The sequence below is a fragment of the Eumetopias jubatus genome, unplaced genomic scaffold, assembly GCF_037043125.1.
Source record: "Eumetopias jubatus isolate StellerSeaLion01/CBP00866 unplaced genomic scaffold, mEumJub1_p1.0 scaffold_10, whole genome shotgun sequence".
NCBI lineage: Eukaryota > Metazoa > Chordata > Mammalia > Carnivora > Otariidae > Eumetopias > Eumetopias jubatus.
The window spans coordinates 118,677,411-118,696,759 of NW_028274816.1; the positions used below are offsets into that span (position 1 = coordinate 118,677,411).

The 19,349-nt window shown below is 40.6% G+C and overlaps 1 protein-coding gene across 2 annotated transcripts in view; it reads left to right on the forward strand.

Annotated features, from left to right (window-relative positions):
• AATF (apoptosis antagonizing transcription factor) overlaps positions 1–19,349 on the forward strand; it is a 99,281-nt gene that overhangs the window by 48,416 nt on the left and 31,516 nt on the right. For both annotated transcript variants that reach the window (XM_028109160.2, XM_088028358.1), the window contains exon 9: positions 17,678–17,745. In XM_028109160.2, coding sequence (XP_027964961.1) covers positions 17,678–17,745 — 68 coding nt within the window. The remainder of the gene's footprint in view (positions 1–17,677; positions 17,746–19,349) is intronic.

The window sequence follows — 19,349 nt, forward strand, 5'->3', positions numbered from 1 at the left end:
CACATGTTCATAGAGTAGAGGAGTTAATATTAAGGTGGCAGTACTCCCCAAACGGATCTTCAGATTCAATACAATCTCTATCAAAATCCCAACTGCCTCTTTGCAGAAAGTGATAAACTGATCCTGAAATTCATATGGAAATGCAGGGTATCCAGAAGAGCCAAAACCATCTTGAAAAAGAACAATTGGAAGACTCATACTTCCTAATTTCAAAACTTACTACAAACCTACAATAATCAAGATATTGTAGCACTGGCATAGAGTTAGGTATATAGATCAATGGAATACAATCAAGAATACAGAAATAAACCTTTACATTTATGGTCAGTTGGCATTCAGCAAGGGTGCCAAGACAATGCAATGGGAAGTGAACTGTCTTTTCAACAAATAGTGCTGGGACAAATGGATATCCACATGCCAAAGAATGAAGTCGGTGCCTTCCCTCACACCTACCCAAAAAATAATTGAAAATGGATCACATACCTAAATGTAAAAGCTAAAACTATAAAACTTTTAGAAGAACGCATAGGAGTAAATCTTCATGAACTTTGGTTAGGAAATGGGTTCTTAGCACTTCAAAAGCACAAGTGACAAAAGAAAAAAATAGATAAATTCGTCTTCATTGAAATAAAAAACTTTGGTGCTGCAAAACAGGAAAGTGAAAAGACCCACAAATATTTGTGGGAGAAAATACTTGCAAATCATATATCTGGTAAGAGACTGGTATCTAGAATATATAAAGCACTCTTACAGTGTAATAATAAAAGATAAATAACCCAGTAAAAAATGGCAGGGGCACCTGGGCGGCTCAGTTGGTTAAGTGTTGTCAGACTCTTGATTTCAGCTCACATCATGATCTTGGGGTTGTGAGAACGAGCCCCGTGTCAGGCTCCACGCTCACTGGGGTGTCTGCTTGTGATTCTCTCTCTCCTCTCCCTCTGTCTCCCTGCTCTCTCTTTCTCTCAAAAATAAATAATTTTTTTTTAAATGGCAAAGGATCTGAATAAACATTTCTCTAAAGAAGTTTTTTTTTTTCAAGATTTTATTTGAGAGAGAGAGAGAGAGAGAGAGAGTGAGCATGGTGGGGAGGGGCAGAGAGAGCGGGAGAAGCAGACTCCCTACTGAACAGGGAGCCCAATGCGGGGCTCTATCCCAGGACCCTGAGATCATGACCTGAGCCAAAGGCAGACGCTTAACTGACTGAGCCACCCAGGCACCCCTCCAAAGAAGATATTTAAATGACCAGTAAAAAGATGCTCAACATCATTAGTCTTTAGGGAAATACATATCAAAAGCACAATGAATGCCACCTTACACGACTAAGATGGCTATAATAAAAAAGATGATAAAACAGGTATTGACAGGGGCGCCTGGGTGGCTCAGTCGTTAGGCGTCTGCCTTCGGCTCGGGTCATGATCCCAGGGTCCTGGGATCGAGCCCCGCATCGGGCTCCCTGCTGAGCAGGGAGCCTGCTTCTCCCTCTCCCACTCCCCCTGCTTGTGTTCCCTCTCTCGCTGTGTCTCTCTCTGTCAAATAAATAAAATCTTTAAAAAAAAAAAAAACAGGTATTGACAAGGATATGGAAAATATTGCTGGTGGGAATATAAATTGGTGCAGCCTCTGTGGAAAACAGTTTGGCAGTTCCTCAAAACATTAAACTTAGAGTTCCCATATGACCTGGTAATTTCACTTTTAAGTGTATATCCAAGAGAAATGAAAGCATATGCCCACACTAAGACTCGTACGTAAATATTCACAGCATTATTCATAATAGCCACAAAGAAAACAGTCCGAATGTCCCTTAACTGATGAATGGATAAACAAAATGTGGTGTATCCATGCAATAGAGTATTACTCAGCTATAAAAAGGAATGAAGTACTGATAATTGCTACAACATGAATAAGCCTTGAAAACATTATGCTAAGTGAAAGATCCAGTCACAGAAGACTACATATTTTATGATTCCATATATATGAGATATCCAGAATAGACACATCTGTATAGAGAGAAAGTGGAATAATGGTTGCCTAGGGTTGGGGGTCATAGGAGGGAAATGGGAAGTGACAAGTAATGGGTAATGGGTTTCTTTTGGGAGTGATGAATATATTCTAAAATTGATTGTGGTGATGGTTGCACAACTCTGTGAATATACAAAACCATTGAATCATACAGTTTAAATTGGTGAATTGTACCGGTTTGTGAATTATATCTGAATAAAACTTTTTTTAAAAAGAAAAGTGTGACCTATGTCAGTTGCTGCAGATCAAGTGAGATACAGACTGAGAATTGACCATTGGTGTCAGCAAGTGGGAGTCATGGTGACCTTGACAAGAACTGTTTTGGTAGAATGATGGAATGGGTTCAAGAAAGAATGAAAGAAAAATCGGAGATACTGCATATAGACAGCTGTCCAGGGGGGTTGCTGTAACGAGAATAGAGAAATAGAGCAGCTGGAGCGGGGAGGGGAGGTTTGGGAGAGATTTTTTTGTTTTGTTTTGTTTTAAGATAGGAGATGTACTTTGTATGCTGATGGAAATGGCTCAGTGAGGGAAAGTGGATGTTTCAGAAGAGAGGTGAGAAAAGAGGTATAGCAGAGTCCCCAGACAGAGTGGGAGAATGAGTGGAGCGTAAACCTGCTGGGGAATTGTCAGGTAGCACTGAAGTCAATCCACGTGAGGTCAGTGCTAATGACTTACAATGGGGGACACCAGTTCCCATGGTCTTGTCTTTTTCTCCAGCCCTGCATGGATGCAGGTACTGAGATTTAACATGGTTGGGGGTTTTGCCAAAGGAGTACAGGTACATAATCCCTTTACTGCATTTCTGATTAAAAAGTTCTGAAAACTCACAGTTTTTTGTTTTGTTTTGGTAAGTGGCAAACTTTTGTGGTGGCAACATCTGATCTGGAAGGTCACGAAGCTATTATAAACCTATAAGGCTTTATTTATCCCACCTAGTGGGGAAGATTCATATATTTTGCTGCAGCAATATTCATGTGTTTGACTTTAGGGTGCTGTCCCAGACTCTGCTGGGGCATTTGTGTTTTATACTCTGTCTTACCTCCTAAAATCCTCAAAATTCTGAATTCCAAGACCCATCAGTCCCCAAAGGATCATGAATCTGTTTGACAAAGGGATATCACATCATGCAAGGGAGTTGAGAGTGTATGCCAGGAGTGATTATCCTGATGGACTGTGGAGTCACTTCCACCTGAGGAAGGAGGGGAGTGAGCACATGAGGAGAAGAGGCAGGATGCTGCAATGGTGCCAGGATCAATGGGTTATTGACCCTGGTGGGGCCGAAGAATTATTGGAGTCTAAATGCTAGAAGGAGAATGTTGCAAAGTCAGGGAGAGGTTTGTTTCAGCTGGGCCTTTCATCCCTAAAGGACATCATTACAGAGCACAGGTTAGTACTACCCTTCCAGTTTTTTCCTTGTGCATCCTTTTAGTAAAATTTTCTCTAGTTCTGAATGACTTCCTCCTTAGTCTTCCAATACAAAAGATACATTGTTTGATGCCATTAAAAAAAACTTTGTCCGGGAATGCCCAGAAACAGTGACTGAGCTAGGGTCCCAAAGGATATATAACCCTTCTTCCCACCTTTATTAAAGATAGAAGAAGAAAAAAAAAGATACACACCAAGATAACCATCTGGTGTTCAAGGGGCAGAATACTGGAAATGAGGACTGTTGGAAATTCTGAACAAAAGAACTCTCTGTACATTGTTAGTTTGGTATGGATTAGGACGAATAGCTAAATCTGTCACTTGATTCTTGTAAAATTGTTTTTATTTGTAAGAAAAAGAAAGGAAAAGCAAACTGTCAAAAAAAAAGTTCTTTAGCATTCTAATTGCTTAATTCTTAACCCTGTCTGCACATATCAGGGGCTAATACTGATAATGATTTACTTACACTCCCAGTTAATAATTAGACATCGGGAGACATTATATATCATGCCTAATGGAATATATGGGATCTGGTGAGAAAGTTTTCTGTTTTGACTAATAAATTTTAATCCAAATGGCTAAGCCTAGTGAAATATTATGGCCTTTGAAATATTTTAGAACTTGTGCTGAGAAAACAGTGTTACTTTATTCAGTGAATGAATTTATCATCCCTTCCAAATCGTAGGCCTTACTTGGCTCTCACTCTGGAGTGGAGGCATGATGCAGCACTGAATCAGAAAGTGGAAAAACTAATCAAATCCTTAAAGACCAAGGGCAGCGAGGCAGAGTCAGGCTGACTTTCAATGGTAGCCTCTAGCTATACGTTTTCTTATTTTAGTAACCAAAGGTGGATTATTTGTAACATCAGTATTAAGATGCTTCTTGGATTTTATTCATACATCCTGATTTCTCTCCATTCTTCTCTATACTACTCTTCCTGTAATTTTGTACTTTCCATTGCAGAAGGTAGATGCTGTTCATCCCTGATCACCAGATCTAGAAGAATGCTTGCTACGTAACTGTTATTTTAGAAATGGTATTGAATAACTGCTTTGTGCACGGCAGCATGCAGAGTTCTGGGGGAGGTGAGCATTTGAGTCAGACTATACCCTGCCTTTGGGAAGCTTACAGCCAGGCACAGGAGATGACAGAAATATAAACAACCAGCTTCCTTGGTGAGGGGGTATGAAAGAATTCAGAAGGGAGAGAAATAACAGTTTGGGGGAGTTCGAGAAGGCTGCAGGGAGGAGGAGATGGCATTGGATCCGGACCTTCAAAGAAGGATAGACAGCACATTAATAGTGTGAGACTGGGCAGGGTGAGGCTACTAGGTGGAGGCGATCTTGTGATCAGAGGATAGTGGCCAGAATTGCAGGTCATGGAAAGGGAATAGCAGTTAGTTGTTCAAATGGAATAAATGATAAAGGAGAGGGTCACTTTTGCTCTAATTTATCATGGTCCAGTTTGGAAAAGTCCTATAACCAAGAGCATACTTCTCAAGTATTGACTTACCATTTCTGTGAATTTCCTATGCTTTTACATTTTCTTCATTCTGCTTTTCCTTCATTTTATATCTAATCTACTGTCAAAAATCAGTAGAAAGGAAAACTGAATAATTGTACTTGTTCATTGTTAGCATCTGTGGTGGTGGTGATTTAGCTATGGAAGGTGTTGAATTTTTTTGCCCAAATGGGGTTTGGGGGTTATTATTGTTATCTGATGTTGACAATATCTCTGTTTATTGAATACTTAAATTTTGCTTAAGTGCATTACTTTTATCATCATCTAAAATACCAAATCAACTTTTATGAGATAAAATTATTACTTCCTTATGGTTGAGGAAACTGAATCTCTGGAGAGGTCAAATAACTTCTCCCAGATTACACAGCTAGTAAGGGGCATAGCTGGGATTCAGAACCCAGATCTGTCAGACTCCAAAGCCATGGTGTTATACTGATTCATGGGCAGATATTTACATTTATACTGAATTATGCAGCACACATATTCACATAATGAAAGCTCGTATCTAGAATCATTACATTTTAGAAAATGGGAGATGAAAATCTGAGATTTGGAATTTGAAAAAGGTATTTTGTAAATAAAAGATGTTTAAATAAAAAACACTATATTGAAATTAATTCAGATTTTTATAATAAAGATGTCAAGACACCTTTTTTTGCAATAAAAGGACTATCTCAAAGAGACTGCAGAAAGGGCACCTGGGTGGCTCAGATGGTTAAGCATCTGCCTTCGGCTCAGGTCATGATCCCAGGGTCCTGGGATCGAGTCCTGCATTGGGCTCCCTGCTCCTTGGGAGCATGCTTCTCCCTCTGCTTCTCTCTCTCTCTCCCTCTGTCTCTCATGAATAAATAAATAAACTCTTAAAAAAAATAAAGTCCTAGCTTTTAAAAAAAAAGAGAGAGACTGCAGAAAGAGGGTATGGATGGATTAGAGGAAGCACAAAAGATCTGTTCCCTCTCTCCTGAGAAGAACCAGCTTTTTCCTTTGAGAAATGAGATCCAAGAGGGAGGACAGATCTACATCATTTTAACATTAAAAGAATGAGAAGTGATTGAAGATCTTTTAATTCATTTGGATTAATTTTTCATTTTTGTTTTTAAGATTTATTTATTGGGGCGCCTGGGTGGCTCAGTCGTTAAGCGTCTGCCTTCAGCTCAGGTCATGATCCCAGGGTCCTGGGATTGAGCCCCGCATTGGACTCCCTGCTCTGCAGGAAGCCTGCTTCTCCCTCTCCCACTCCCCCTGCTTGTGTTCCTGCTCTTGCTGTGTCTCTCTCTGTAAAACAAATAAATAAAATATTTTTTAAAAATAAATAAAGATTTATTTATTTTAGTGGGGAGTGTGAGAGGGGGAGGGGCAGAGGGACTGGGAGGGGGAGAGAGAATCCCAAGCAGACTCGCCATTGAGTGCAGAGCCTGACGCTCTGAATTTTAGAACTTGTGCTGAGAAAACAGTGTTACTTTATTCAGTGAATGAATTTATCATCCCTTCCAAATCGTAGGCCTTACTTGGCTCTCACTCTGGAGTGGAGGCATGATGCAGCACTGAATCAGAAAGTGGAAAAACTAATCAAATCCTTAAAGACCAGCGAGGCAGAGTCAGGCTGCAGGGCTCAATCCCATGATCCTGAGATCATGACTGGAGCCAAAAATCAAGAGTCAGACACTCATAAAGAAGATGTGGTGTACACACACACACACACACACACACACACACACACATACATACAGTGGAATATTACTCAGCCATCAAAAATGAAATCTTGCCATTTGCAACACCGTGGATGGAACTAGAGGGTATTATGCTAAGCAAAATAAGTCCATCAGAGAAAGACAGTTATCATATGGTCTCACTGATATGTAGAATTTAAGAAACAAAACAGAGGATCATAGAGGAAGAGAGGAAAAAATAAGACAAAACCAGAGAGGGAGATAAACCATAAGAGATTCTTAATCATAGGAAACAAACTGAGGGTTGCTGGAGGGGCGGGGGGTGGGGTGGGGTAACTGGGTGATGGACATTAAGGAGGACACATGATGTAATGAGCACTGGGTGTCACATAATTCTGATGAATCACGGACCTCTACCTTTAAAACCAATAATACATTATATGATAATTAATTGAATTTAAATTTAAAAATGAAAAAAAGTCAGACACTCAACCAGCTGAGCCACCCAGGCACCCTGTTTTTGTTTTTTTAATTCAAGTACTCTTGGGATGGTTTTAAAAAAGGGTAATTCTTTTTTTTAAGATTTTATTTATTTATTAGAGAATGCGCATGTGCACACAAGCGCGGGGAGTGGGGGGCAGAAGGAAAAGAAGGCTTCCCGCGGAGCAGGGAGCCCAACACAGGGCTCGATCCCAGGACCCTGGAATCATGACCTGAGTTGAAGGCAGACGCTTAACTGACTGAAGCACCCAGGTGCCCCGAAAAGGGTAATTCTTGAGATGATGGAAGGAAATGGATCAATTCATATTTGCAATGCTGAGGTGCGTGGGTAGGGTGCAGTTAAGAAAGATTTCCCTAAAGAAGAGATGATTAAACCGAGATTAACAAATGAGTAGAGAAGGATGTGGGGTGCAAGCAGGTAAATGGTTAGGGAAGCATGCCCCCAGCAATGCCTGTGCACAAGGATTCTGTGATGGGAGTAGGCCTGGGAGCATTTCAGGTGCAGAAAGAAGACTGTTGAGACTGGAGCACGGAGATGGAAGGTTAGCCCGGAGAGGGTAGATAAGGGGCCAGACAGACTGTCGAGCCTTGGGGCTGCAATAAGAATTCTATCCTCTGGTGTATCTGCATTTTAAAAATATTACTCTGACCAGGGCGCCTGGGAGGCTCAGTCAGCTAAGCATCTGACTCTTAATTTCAACTCAGGTTCTGATCTCAGAATCGTGAGATCGAGCTCCACGCTGGGCGTAGAGCCTACTTAAGATTCTCACTCTCTCCCTCTGCCCCACCCCCCAACTCTTGTGCATGTGCTCTCTCTCTCAAAAAATAAAAATAAAAATATTCCTCTGACTATAATTAGGAGAGCAAAATGGAGGAGGGGCAAGAGTAAATATATGGAAATCATACTAACTCAGGTGAGACCATGTCTGTTTTATTTTTCAATATTTTCCCAGCGTACTCAATACATATTTATGGAATGAACGAAGATGATATTAGCCTATAGTAGGATATGGGCCGTGGAGATAGATAAAAGCAGACAGATTCTTGAATGAGTGGATCACATACACAGGACTTGGAGACAGATTAGATATTGAATATAAAGGAAAAGGAATTCCAGGGATAACTCTTAAGTCATTGAAGTCTTGAGAACAGAATGAAACTCTTAGAGAGAGCATATGGAGTGAGAAGAAAAGGCAGCTTAGAACTGAGTCTTGAGGAATGTTAGCATGTAATTTTGGGCAGAGGAGACGGCTGAATGTGGAATAAAACCAGGGAGATGCCTCGAAGATGCCAAGAAAGTGAGAATGTCTAGTGTCACTTGCTGCTTCAAGAAGTCTAGTAGGATGAGTCATGACACATGTCCATTAGACATGGAGATCTAGAGACCTTGGCTTGAGTTGTTTCAGTAGAACAATGGAGGCAAAAATTTTAGGGTTACAGAGTTGGTTGAGGAGTGAATAGGCAATGTGGAAAGAAAACAGAGAAAAAATAGTTACCTATGGGGAGTGGGTTACTTTATGGCAATTTTGTACTATAGGCATTTATAGTAACTCCTTCCCAGCTATTTGAAATTATAGTATATGTAGATTTATTTTTTTACATACTTTAAATATAGTATATAAAAATTGAAAGTGATTCCTTTGGGGGTTAATTTGAAAGACTGGGAAGCTGAGAAGAAAAAAATGTGGTAAAGCAGGAGGCAGAGCAGAAACATATTTTCACAAGGATTTCTTTCTTTTTTTTATAAGTTTTTAAAGGTTTTATTTATTTGACAGAGAGAGACAGTGAGAACAGGAACACAGGCAGGGGGAGTGGGAGAGGGAGAAGCAGGCTTCCCGTGGAGCAGGGAGCCTGATGCGGGGCTCAATCCCAGAACCCTGGGATCATGACCTGAGCTGAAGGCAGACGCTTAATGACTGAGCCACCCAGGCGCCCCTCTGTTTTTTTTTTTTTTAAGATTTTATTTATTTGAGAGAGAGACACACAGTGAGAGAGGGAACACAAGCAGGGGGAGTGGGAGAGGGAGAAGCAGGCTTCCTGCAGAGCAGGGAGTCCGGTGCAGGGCTCGATCCCAGGACTCTGGGATCATGACCTGAGCCGAAGGCAGGTGCTTAACGACTGAACCACCCAGGCGCCCCTTCACCAGGATTTCTTGTGGGAGCTAGAGAGGAAGCTGAAGGAAGAGTAAACCCAAGCCTTGTGAGTCTGCTTTTCGTATCTCAGTGACAGAGGGACTGAAACACATGTAAGAAAAGTTGACTGAACTTGTTTCCCATGCGGTCTATGTTTTGGGGAGGGAGTTTGAAAAATTCTGACTCAGCTAGACTAATAAGTAAGTTAAATAGAGGGTTGCCCCAAGCTTTTTTCCATCTCAAGCATCTGTGGCTATGAACCATGGAAGACTGAAAGGTTAGGAATCAATAACTATAGGTCACAAATTCAGAAAGCCAGGGAATATGTGGCCATAAAACCAAATGCTTTAAAAACTACTTGGTTTTTTTGGCAAGAGTGCCAAAACAGTTCAATGGGAAAAAGAATAGTCTTTCAGCAAATGGTGCAATTGGATATCCACATGCAAAAGAATGAAGTTGGATCACTATTTCACAGCATACACAAAAGTTAACTTAAAGTGGATCATAATACAAAAGCGAATGTTATAAAACTCTTAGAAGAGAATACAGAAGTAAATATTCATGGCCGTGGATCATGAATGATTTCTTAGATACGACCCCAAAAGCACAAATGACAAAAGGAAAAATTGGACTATGTCAAAATTCAAAACTCTTCTACTGCAAATGATACCATCAAGAGGGTGAAAAGACAACACACAGAATGGGCATTGATAAGGGACTGGTATCTAGAATATATAAAGAACTCTTATAGCTCAATAATAAAAAGACAACCTAATTAAAGAATGGCCAAGGCATCTGAATAGGCATTTCTCCAAAGATATACAAATGATCAGTAAGCACAAGAGGATGCTCAGCCTCATTAGCCATCAGGGAAATGCAAATCAGAACCACAATGAAATAATATTTTATACCCAGTAGGATGGCTATAATCAAAAAGTCAGATAATAACAAGTGCTGACGAGGATGTAGAAAAATCAGACCTGTCCAACACTGCTTGTGGGAATGTAAAGTGGTGCACCTGCTTTGGAAAACAGGCTGGCAGTTCCTCAAGATGTCAAACATAAAGTTACTATGTGACCTAGCAATTCCACTCATAGATATTTACCCGAGAGAAATGAAAGCACACGTCTGCACAAAAACTTGGTCATGAATATCCATACCAGCATTATTCATAATAACCATGAGGTGGAAATAACTCAGATATCCCTCAATTAATGAATAAGTGAAATATGGTGTATCTATACAATGGAATATCATTCAGCTGTAAAAAAGAAGGAAGTACTGATATATGCTATAACATGGATAAACCTTAGAACACATGTTAAGTGAAATAAGCTAGTCATAAAAGACCATAAATTGTATGATTGCATTTATATGAAATGTCAGGAATGGGCATATCATAAAGACAGAAAGATTAATGATTGCTTAGGGCTATGGGAGTATGTGGGTGGGGCTTACTGGGGAATGGTAGCTAATAGGTTTGGGGTTTCTTTTAGGTGGGATGAAAATGTTCTAAGATTGGGGCACCTGGGTGGTTCAGTCGTTAAGCATCTGCCTTCGGCTCAGGTCATGATCCCAGGGTCCTGGGATCGAGCCCCACATTGGGCTCCCTGCTCAGCGGGGAGCCTGCTTCTCCCTCTCCCTCTGCCCCTGCTTGTGCTCCCTCTCTCTCTCTGTTTCTCTCTCTGTCAAATAAACAAATAAAATCTTTAAAAAAAAAAAAGATTCTCTCTTTTCCTCCCCTGCTCACTCTCACACTCTCTCTCCAAAAAAAAAAGAAAGAAAATGTTCTAAGATTAAATGTGGTGGTGATTGCACAACTCTGTGAATTAACCAGAATACACTGAATTATATACATTTTGCATGGGTGAATTATATAGTAAGTGAATTATATCTCAATAAAGTTGTTAACAATTGCTTGGCATTATCAGCAAATCAAAATAAGTGTTCTTGGTATTATTTCTAGTGTGTTGCCATGTTTTGTTTTCGGGAGCAGAAAAATATTCATAAGGGCTTTAATCAATATAACCTTGATCCTCCTTTTTCCCCTGCGGGAATTACAAAATTTCTCACTGTGAATTTGCAGACTGGCAAGATGTTTCAGAATACCTGTAGTGGTCCAACCCCCCCCCCCCCCCGCCACCAATCTACAGGGGATATGATCCAAAACTCCCAGTGGATCACTGAAGCCATGGATAGTACCAAACCCAAAATACACATTTTTCCTGCACATACATACTATGATAAAGTTTAATTTATGAATTAGGCTCAATAAGAGAATAATAACAATAGCTAATAATGAAATAGAACAATTATAACAATATACTGTAATAAAAATGTGAATGTGGTCTCTATCTTATTGTGCTGTACTCCCCCTTGTGATGATGTGAGATGATAAAATGCCTGGGTGGCTCAGTCATTAAGCGTCTGCCTTCGGCTCAGGTCATGATCCCAGGGTCCTGGGATCGAGCCCCACGTCCGGCTACCTGCTCTGCAGGAAGCCTGCTTCTCCCTCTCCCACTCGCCCTGCTTGTGTTCCCTCTCTCGCTGTGTCTGTCTCTGTCAAAAAAATAAATAAAATTAAAAAAAAAAAAAGATGCCTATGTGATGAGATGCAAATGATACCATCAAAAGGGTGAAAAGACAACACACAGAATGGGCATTATGGGACTGGTATCTACAATATATAAAGAATTCTTACAGCTCAATAATAAAAAGACAACCTAATTAAAGAATGGCCAAGGCATCTGAATAGGCATTTCTCCAAAGAAGATATACAAATGATCAGTAAGCACAAGAGGATGCTCAGCCTCATTAGCCATCAGGGAAATGCAAATCAGAACCACAATGAAATAATATTTTATACCCAGTAGTGAGGGGAATGACGCAGGCATGTGACATAGCGTCAGGCTCCTGTTGGTCTTCTGATGATCCGTCAGAAGGAGGGTCATCTGCTTCCGCACCGTGGTTGGCAGCGGGTAACTAAAACCAGGGATAAGGTGGGGACTACTGTATACTCTGGACATTGCCAAATAAATCCTGACAAATTCTTCTTGGGTCATGAATTATCTAAGAAATGGTAAAATATTATGTTGCTGAGAAGTTTTGGAGGGCAAAAACTTCCAATACTTTATTTAGGTTTCAAGTAGTATGTTTATACTACTGTTGTATCAATTTCAGTCATTTATCAAATCATCTCTTGACTTCCCTTAACGGCAGTGAGGTGCTAGCCCTTCTGTACTTTCTGCCTCCACACTTCTGTTCTCCGTTCTCCTGGTGTACTTATTGTCACAGTTTTGTGAAAAGTCAGTGTTTACAATATTATGACTAAGTAAATGTACTATGATTATATTTCCTTACATGCTTGTTTTTTCCTAGAGCGAATAATGCCTGTTTTCAAAAGATATGCTTAGTGTTCTATGTACCTCCTGCTATTTTTTTCCCCCCCACACACCGAATGCCTTGAATACATAAACTAACTTAATCATTTCCCCGCTCCCTCTGCCTTTTTCCCTGGAGACCTTATTTCTAGGGCCTTCTTGACTCGGTTCCTTTTTGGAACAGTTGCTCTCTGGGCCTCTGCCATCAGTAGTCTTGGGACCTGCCTTTGCTGCTTACCTGAGTTAGACTTGTTTTCTGACATCTCACGTCTTTCTCCTTCTTGCTGTATGCGCTCATTTTACTGAGGCACATCTTCCTGTGAAGGAGCATGTGGAAAGTAAACCGTTGAGTCTCTTTACACATGTGAAGATGTCTCCATGTAACTCTCATACTTGGTTAATCCTTTGTGTGTGGAATTTGAGGTCGAAAGTCCTTTTCCTCAGAATTTTGAAGGCATTGCCCTGCGGTCCTCCGCTACTTGTTACTGCTATTGAAATGTCTAGTCCCACTTAGTTTTCATTTCTGAGTATGCAGGGTGACTATATAATTTCTTGCCAAAACTGGGACATTTGAGGTACTAGCCTGAAAGAATACTAGGACAACAGGCGTAAACCAGGACTCTCTGGGGTAAACGGGGACATACGGTCACCCTCTTTATGTGTGACCTATTTTTTCTGTAAGTATTTAGGATCTTCTCTGTACTTCCAGTGTTCCACATTTCATGCTGATGTGTCTTGGGAAAGGTCTTTTTTCATTCATTGTACTAGATTTTTGTAGGCTCATTCCTGTCCTTCGATTTGGGAGATTTTCATTACTGTTACTCTAATTATGTCCTCCTAGCCTTTCTTAGTCGGATGTTTGACATTCTGGATTGTCCTCTCTATTTTTTTCTTCTCTTACAAATAAGCAAGGGCATGTTATCTTTTTGCCTTTTTGTTTTATAGCTGAAGGATTTTTGTACATTTATTTTCCAGTTCTGTTGAAATTTAATTTTTTTTCTGTTTTGTGTTTAATTTTTTGTTTTACTCTTTTCTCACATCCTCCTGTTCTTATGGGAGTATATCTTCTTTTCACTTCTCTAAGGGTATCCATTCCTCTTTCTTTCTTTTCTTAGGTTTCTTTTGTTTTCCTCATTGCTTTCTGGGGTCCCCTCTTCTATCTGCTTTGGTCTGTCTGAGCCTTTCCTCAGATGCCAGTGATCCTTAACTCTCTTCATATTTAGTAGTAAAACATTTGGAGTATCTCTGAAACCTGAGCAGAGCTTTTTGGCTCCTTTAACTATAATCGCGCTGTGAACTAAGGTCTTGTTTGGAATACTCTTCAAATGGCAGAACTTGGAGATATTTTCCGGGGAGTGGAGCGATCAACCATGCAGTTTCTCCAAGAGAGACGCCTCTGCTCTCCTGCCTGGGAGATTTTGTGTCAGGCTGCTGGCATTCTGCGTGTAGGGTAAGGGAAGGAGGCAGAAGTTCCCAAAGATCGGCATGGCGCCTTTCCCTTCTACCTCATCCCAGCCTTCTGTGCCTCCTAGCCCTCTGTCTGGAGCTTCTGGGGCTCAGTTTTTCCAGAGAAGAAAACTTTTGCTCCTGGTGAGAGGGGGTGGGGGAGGGGGATGGTCCCCGGCGGGAGAGTGGAGAGGCCCAGTGGCGCTGGCCCTCCCGCCTCTCCCTCTTCGGTGGTAGCCGCCACTGCCGGCGCCACTCCTCACAGGGACTCTGCGGGCCTCATTAGGTCCCCCCTTACCTTTATTCCCTCCGGGCACTTGGGTGATAACCGCCTCTTGCTCTTGCATCTCCTGACTGTCTTTGAAAAATTTATGAAAATCTGCTCTCATTAACTCTCCCTTGCTCTTCTTTCTCGTGGGTTAATACATTTGTTTTATTCCTCTCCTGTCTTTTAGAGGGGTTGGGAAGGGAGAAGAGATAAACTAATGTGTTCAATCTGCCATTTTTAACTGATTCTGGCATGCATTTTTCTAGACAAAGTATTATACATGCTGATTAGATGCTGAACAGTACCATCAGGGCTATTCCTTATGAACGTTGTTATGGGTTAGGTAGGTTTTTGTGGGCTGACCTGGAGACCGAACATCTGTGATTTTCCCCTAGAACTAGAGAAACAATCAAGCTTTTGTGACCTGACCCTGGAATTAAAACAGACTAGAACAAAAATATGAATGCGTGTCTCCATTTTCCGAGTCACAAAGAAAATTACAAATACTGTGTCATTATTGTCGAAAAATGAAAAGCTCCAATAACTGTAACAGAAACCTGTATTCTAATGGAAAAGTTTATTTATAAAGTTAAGCTATAAAAATTGAACTGAGAAGCAAAATTAAATTCTTCAGCAGTATTCCTAAAGCTTAATTTTTTAGTAACTTTTTTGAAAGCAGTTTTTCTAATTAAATTAAAACCCAGTGATTGTGTTAGCTGTGGGAAATAGCAATAGCTACAGGAATAGTTTGTTTACTTGTATTTTCTGGCTACTTTCTTATTCCTACCTTACATACAACAGGATCTGCAACACTGGACTGAATAAAGTAGACTTGGCCAGATTGACCAGTAAAACCATCTTCTTTGTCACGAATGACTAAGAGTATCTGTGCAGGGCACTTGGGTAGTGAAAATGCAGCCAAGGGGCTCTTGGGTGGCTCAGTTGTTGGGCATCTGCCTTCAGCTCAGGTCATGATCCCAGGGTCCTGGGATCGAGCCCCGCATCGGGCTCCCTGCTGGGCAGGGAGCCTGCTTCTCCCTCTCCAGCTCCCCCTGCTTGTGTTCCCTCTCTCGCTGTCTCTCTGTCAAATAAATAAATAAAATCTTAAAAAAAAAAAAAAAAAGATAATGCAGCCCAGAATATGGAAAGTACAGAGTGCTTGAAAGTAAATGCTGCACCAACTAGGTGTTTGAATCGCGGGACCACTGCAAACCTAACAGTCGTACAGTGGTCGTGAGGCTCCAGTTTCCAGCCTTCGGGAAGGGCATATGGGCCTTTCTTGCAGAGGATCACCCCTGTTGTGCTGGGGCAGCCTTCCGTGAGCACTTGCTCCCAGTGGCCTTGACAGCCCCAGTCTCAAGGGATCAGAGACGATTAGGAAAACCAGGAACTGTTGTTCCAGTTTCTTCTGTGGCTAGAACAAGGTAAGGGCAATGAGATGCAGCCACTCCATTGTTTCCCGTCCCTTTTTGTATTTTCTTTCCCTTCTTTTTCTTCTCTTTCTCCTGTTTTTCTTCTCCACCTCTCCCCCTTCCACCCCTACTCCCCGCCATGCTTCTGACAGAACATTGACTGGGAACCAGGAGCCCATTTTGGCTCAGCCTTCAGGGCAGCTGTTTACAGAGGAGCAGGGCTACACGGGTTTACTGTGTCGTATGTCTGTGTAACACTGGGTTTGGATCTTGTATTTAGCTGCCAGAAGTGACTGTGATGAAGTAGCAGAGATAAACTGATAGATTGGCTGCCAGAAAGATGTTGGGAATCAATCAGATAAACAGGGCAGAGAAATAGCTGGCTGTTTTCTAGTGATAATAAACCAGTGGCCTCTGGTCCCCGCATTTTTAAACGTAATTGCTGTAGTAATAATGTCCAAAATAAGCAAATGAAAAAACATCATAGGAGGGTTTTTAATTGCGATTGAGATATCCTTTTCCCTTTTGCAATAAAGATTCATCTTATATGGAAATGAACATTTCTGTAAATTTGTTTTACTTCTTCCAGTGCCTACTTACATAAACAAATGAAAATTAGAGAGTGAACTACTTTCATTTGAATTTATTCTTCCTTCTTGATCCTCCCACAGACTTCAGCTGTTTAATTTGGTGAAATACAGCAATACAGCTTGCTACCATGCCTCACCTACAGAATCATTCCTTTTTTTTGTGAAGAAACAAGTTTTAAAGTCAAACCTGTATTATTGACAGATGATGAGCAGGATTATTTTAGTGTCTCCCCTTAGAGTTCTCTCAGAAGACTTTTGGGATTTTAATCTCTATTGCTATTTCCCTGCACATAGCACTTGTATGAGAGAGATGTATCCAGTTTTATTATCATAATTGAAAACTCTCTTCCTTTAATGTTTAACCTTTCTTTATTTTTAAGCAGGCTCCACACCCAACGTGGGGCTCAAACTCATGACCCTGAGATCAAGAGTCACATGCTGTACCGACTGAGCCAGCCAGGCACCCCTACCTAATGTTTAACTTTTAAACATTACTCCTCTTCCCCAAGGACTTTAAGATCCAATGCAAATACTTAAGTCTGTGTGAAAGGTATAGATTTACACTCTGGTCGTATGCAGTGGCCTGCCCAGGACTAAGAGGAGATGAGAGTAATTTAGAGTGCCCGTGGGGTTTGTTGTATGGGAAGAGAGACTGGTTCTCTCTGTTGTATTTGCAGTACACACATATGATTTCTGTCAGGATCCCTTTTAAAACTGTCGTGGCTGTGAATGTGTTGGTGTCATACGTGGTTAAATCTCTTCATAGTAAGCATGGTGGAGTACAAGCCATGGAAAGCAAGAGAATGAAGTTCACACTTTTAATTATATGTAATAAAGGCTTTTGCCTGAGGAAGACCTTCCTGACTATTGGAGGTTATAGGTCAGAGGTTAACCATGTACCATTATCCTATTGGTGAGAAGCTGATGCATTTTCCTTTTTGCCATACAGCCTTTCCCACCTGACCTTTTAAAGATTCTCCAATGGTATCAATGAGGTGGACAAAACTAATCATAAAAACAGTGAAGGGAATGTTGCACACTCATTGATCCATTTGAAATGAACTGCAGTACAATAAGTCTTCCAAATGGACTTCTGTTCTCAGCTATTGCTATATAGCCACCTTTTTAAAGATATATAAATATGAAAGGGTTAATGGGAATTCAGTCATGCTCTTGCCACCGGGGTTGTCCCTTATTGATTGTAGTTTTAGAGCTGTCACTATGCCATTCAGAATTCCTCCTGTGCCCTTTTAAAGTCACTTGGTCCTGGGAGATGATAAATAAATCAGTTGCTTTTCTTTTTCCCATAGCTCCTTCGAGAACTCATAGAACGGAAGACCAGCTCCTTGGATCCCAATGATCAGGTGGCCATGGGAAGGTAATTTAGGCTTTCTCTTCATGCAAGCAGCCTATATAATAATTTCTCCCTTTGAGTCCCCTTAATTCTGCTTCAAAGGCAGTGATTGGCCCCGTAATTATAAAAGTTAAGCAACATAAAAAAAAAAAAGTTAAGCAAGACAGTAAGAGCTAGAAAGACAAGGTGATGGAAATCCTATTTACCCTACACCTTGCCTTATGTGCAGTTGAATAAGAGATTATAAAACACTTCTATGTCTTTGTTTTAGGGTTTGTTTTTCAAAGTCCTTCTTATGCTCTTTGCTCTCTGATTTGGGCTATGATTGAATCTGTATCAGTCCCTGACCACTGGATAAAAAGCAACCACCCAAATGTGTCTCTCAGCTGTCCGAATGTGGCATGGTGCACAACAGGTTCCTTGCTTATAGTTGAATCTGCTTTGTTTGAGTCTGCCCTAATTTAGACCTTCACCCCTTCAGTAAAAGCCTCGGCACAATTAGAAATGGAACGTGGCAGCATTACGCAGATGTCAGGGTAGAATGTAAAGTAGTGGAGGAAGGCTCTTGTGTGTATGCTTCCTCCTGTGGTTGGAAAATAAAAAGGGCATTTAGAGTGCTACCTAATGAATAGTGTACATGTAAATAGCCATGAGCCATACTTTGCAAAAGCATGAAAGGAAACAAAAGCTGAGAGTGCCAGAATGGGATTGCGGGCAAAGCAGCATTCTGAGAACGCAGTGAAAAATTTGTGTTGATGAAATAATTTTATTTGAGTAAAACATTATTTGGGTTTTAGGATAGGATATTGTTGATACTTTGTGTATCTCTGGAATGCAGTGGAGAGCTGTTCACTATAAATTTAATGTGATACAGCAAATTGCATTTAAGTGGTGATTATATTGTACATTTATCTGGTTTTACAATAAAATAGATTATGGTAATTAAGATTATATTAAGATTACAGTAATTGGATTTCCCTAGATTATTTTTTTTCTGATGTTGAGTTTTTGTTGTCTAAGTCAGGTAAGATGACTAGCTGCTGCTGTTTCTCCTTTTTTTCACATTTGTTCATATGAGGAATTTATGAAGATTTTTCTTAGCTAGTATCCATTATTTGAAAAATTAATTCCTTTTCATCTAAAATGACTGCAGAATATGTGAATCTTGTTTGGATCCTGATTCAAACAAACTAACTGTAAAAGTGAGATGATCTGGGAAATTCGAAGACTGACTCAGTATTTGGTGGTAAAGAATTACTGGTAACCTTTTTGTAGGTGTGACAATCGTATTGAGACTATATTGGGAAAGAACCCTTACCTCTCAGCAGCACATTCTTAAATACTACAGATGAAGTGAAAATGAAATAAAATGGCCGCAAAACTAATGTCAATAGTGGATAATTATAAAAAATTAGCAAACATTGGAAAGTGCCAGAAAAAGCACTTGGGTATTAACAAAGGGAAAATTGAAGAATTCCTGTATTCAAACCGAACTGCAGTTGCGATATTAACAATAGAACATCCTGCACAGCTAAAACATTGAAAGCAAACCCAAACAGCTCTACTCCGTTTGCTGGGTTTTACTGTGGACTTCGAGATTTAGTGCCTGTCACAGCAACTCTAGATAC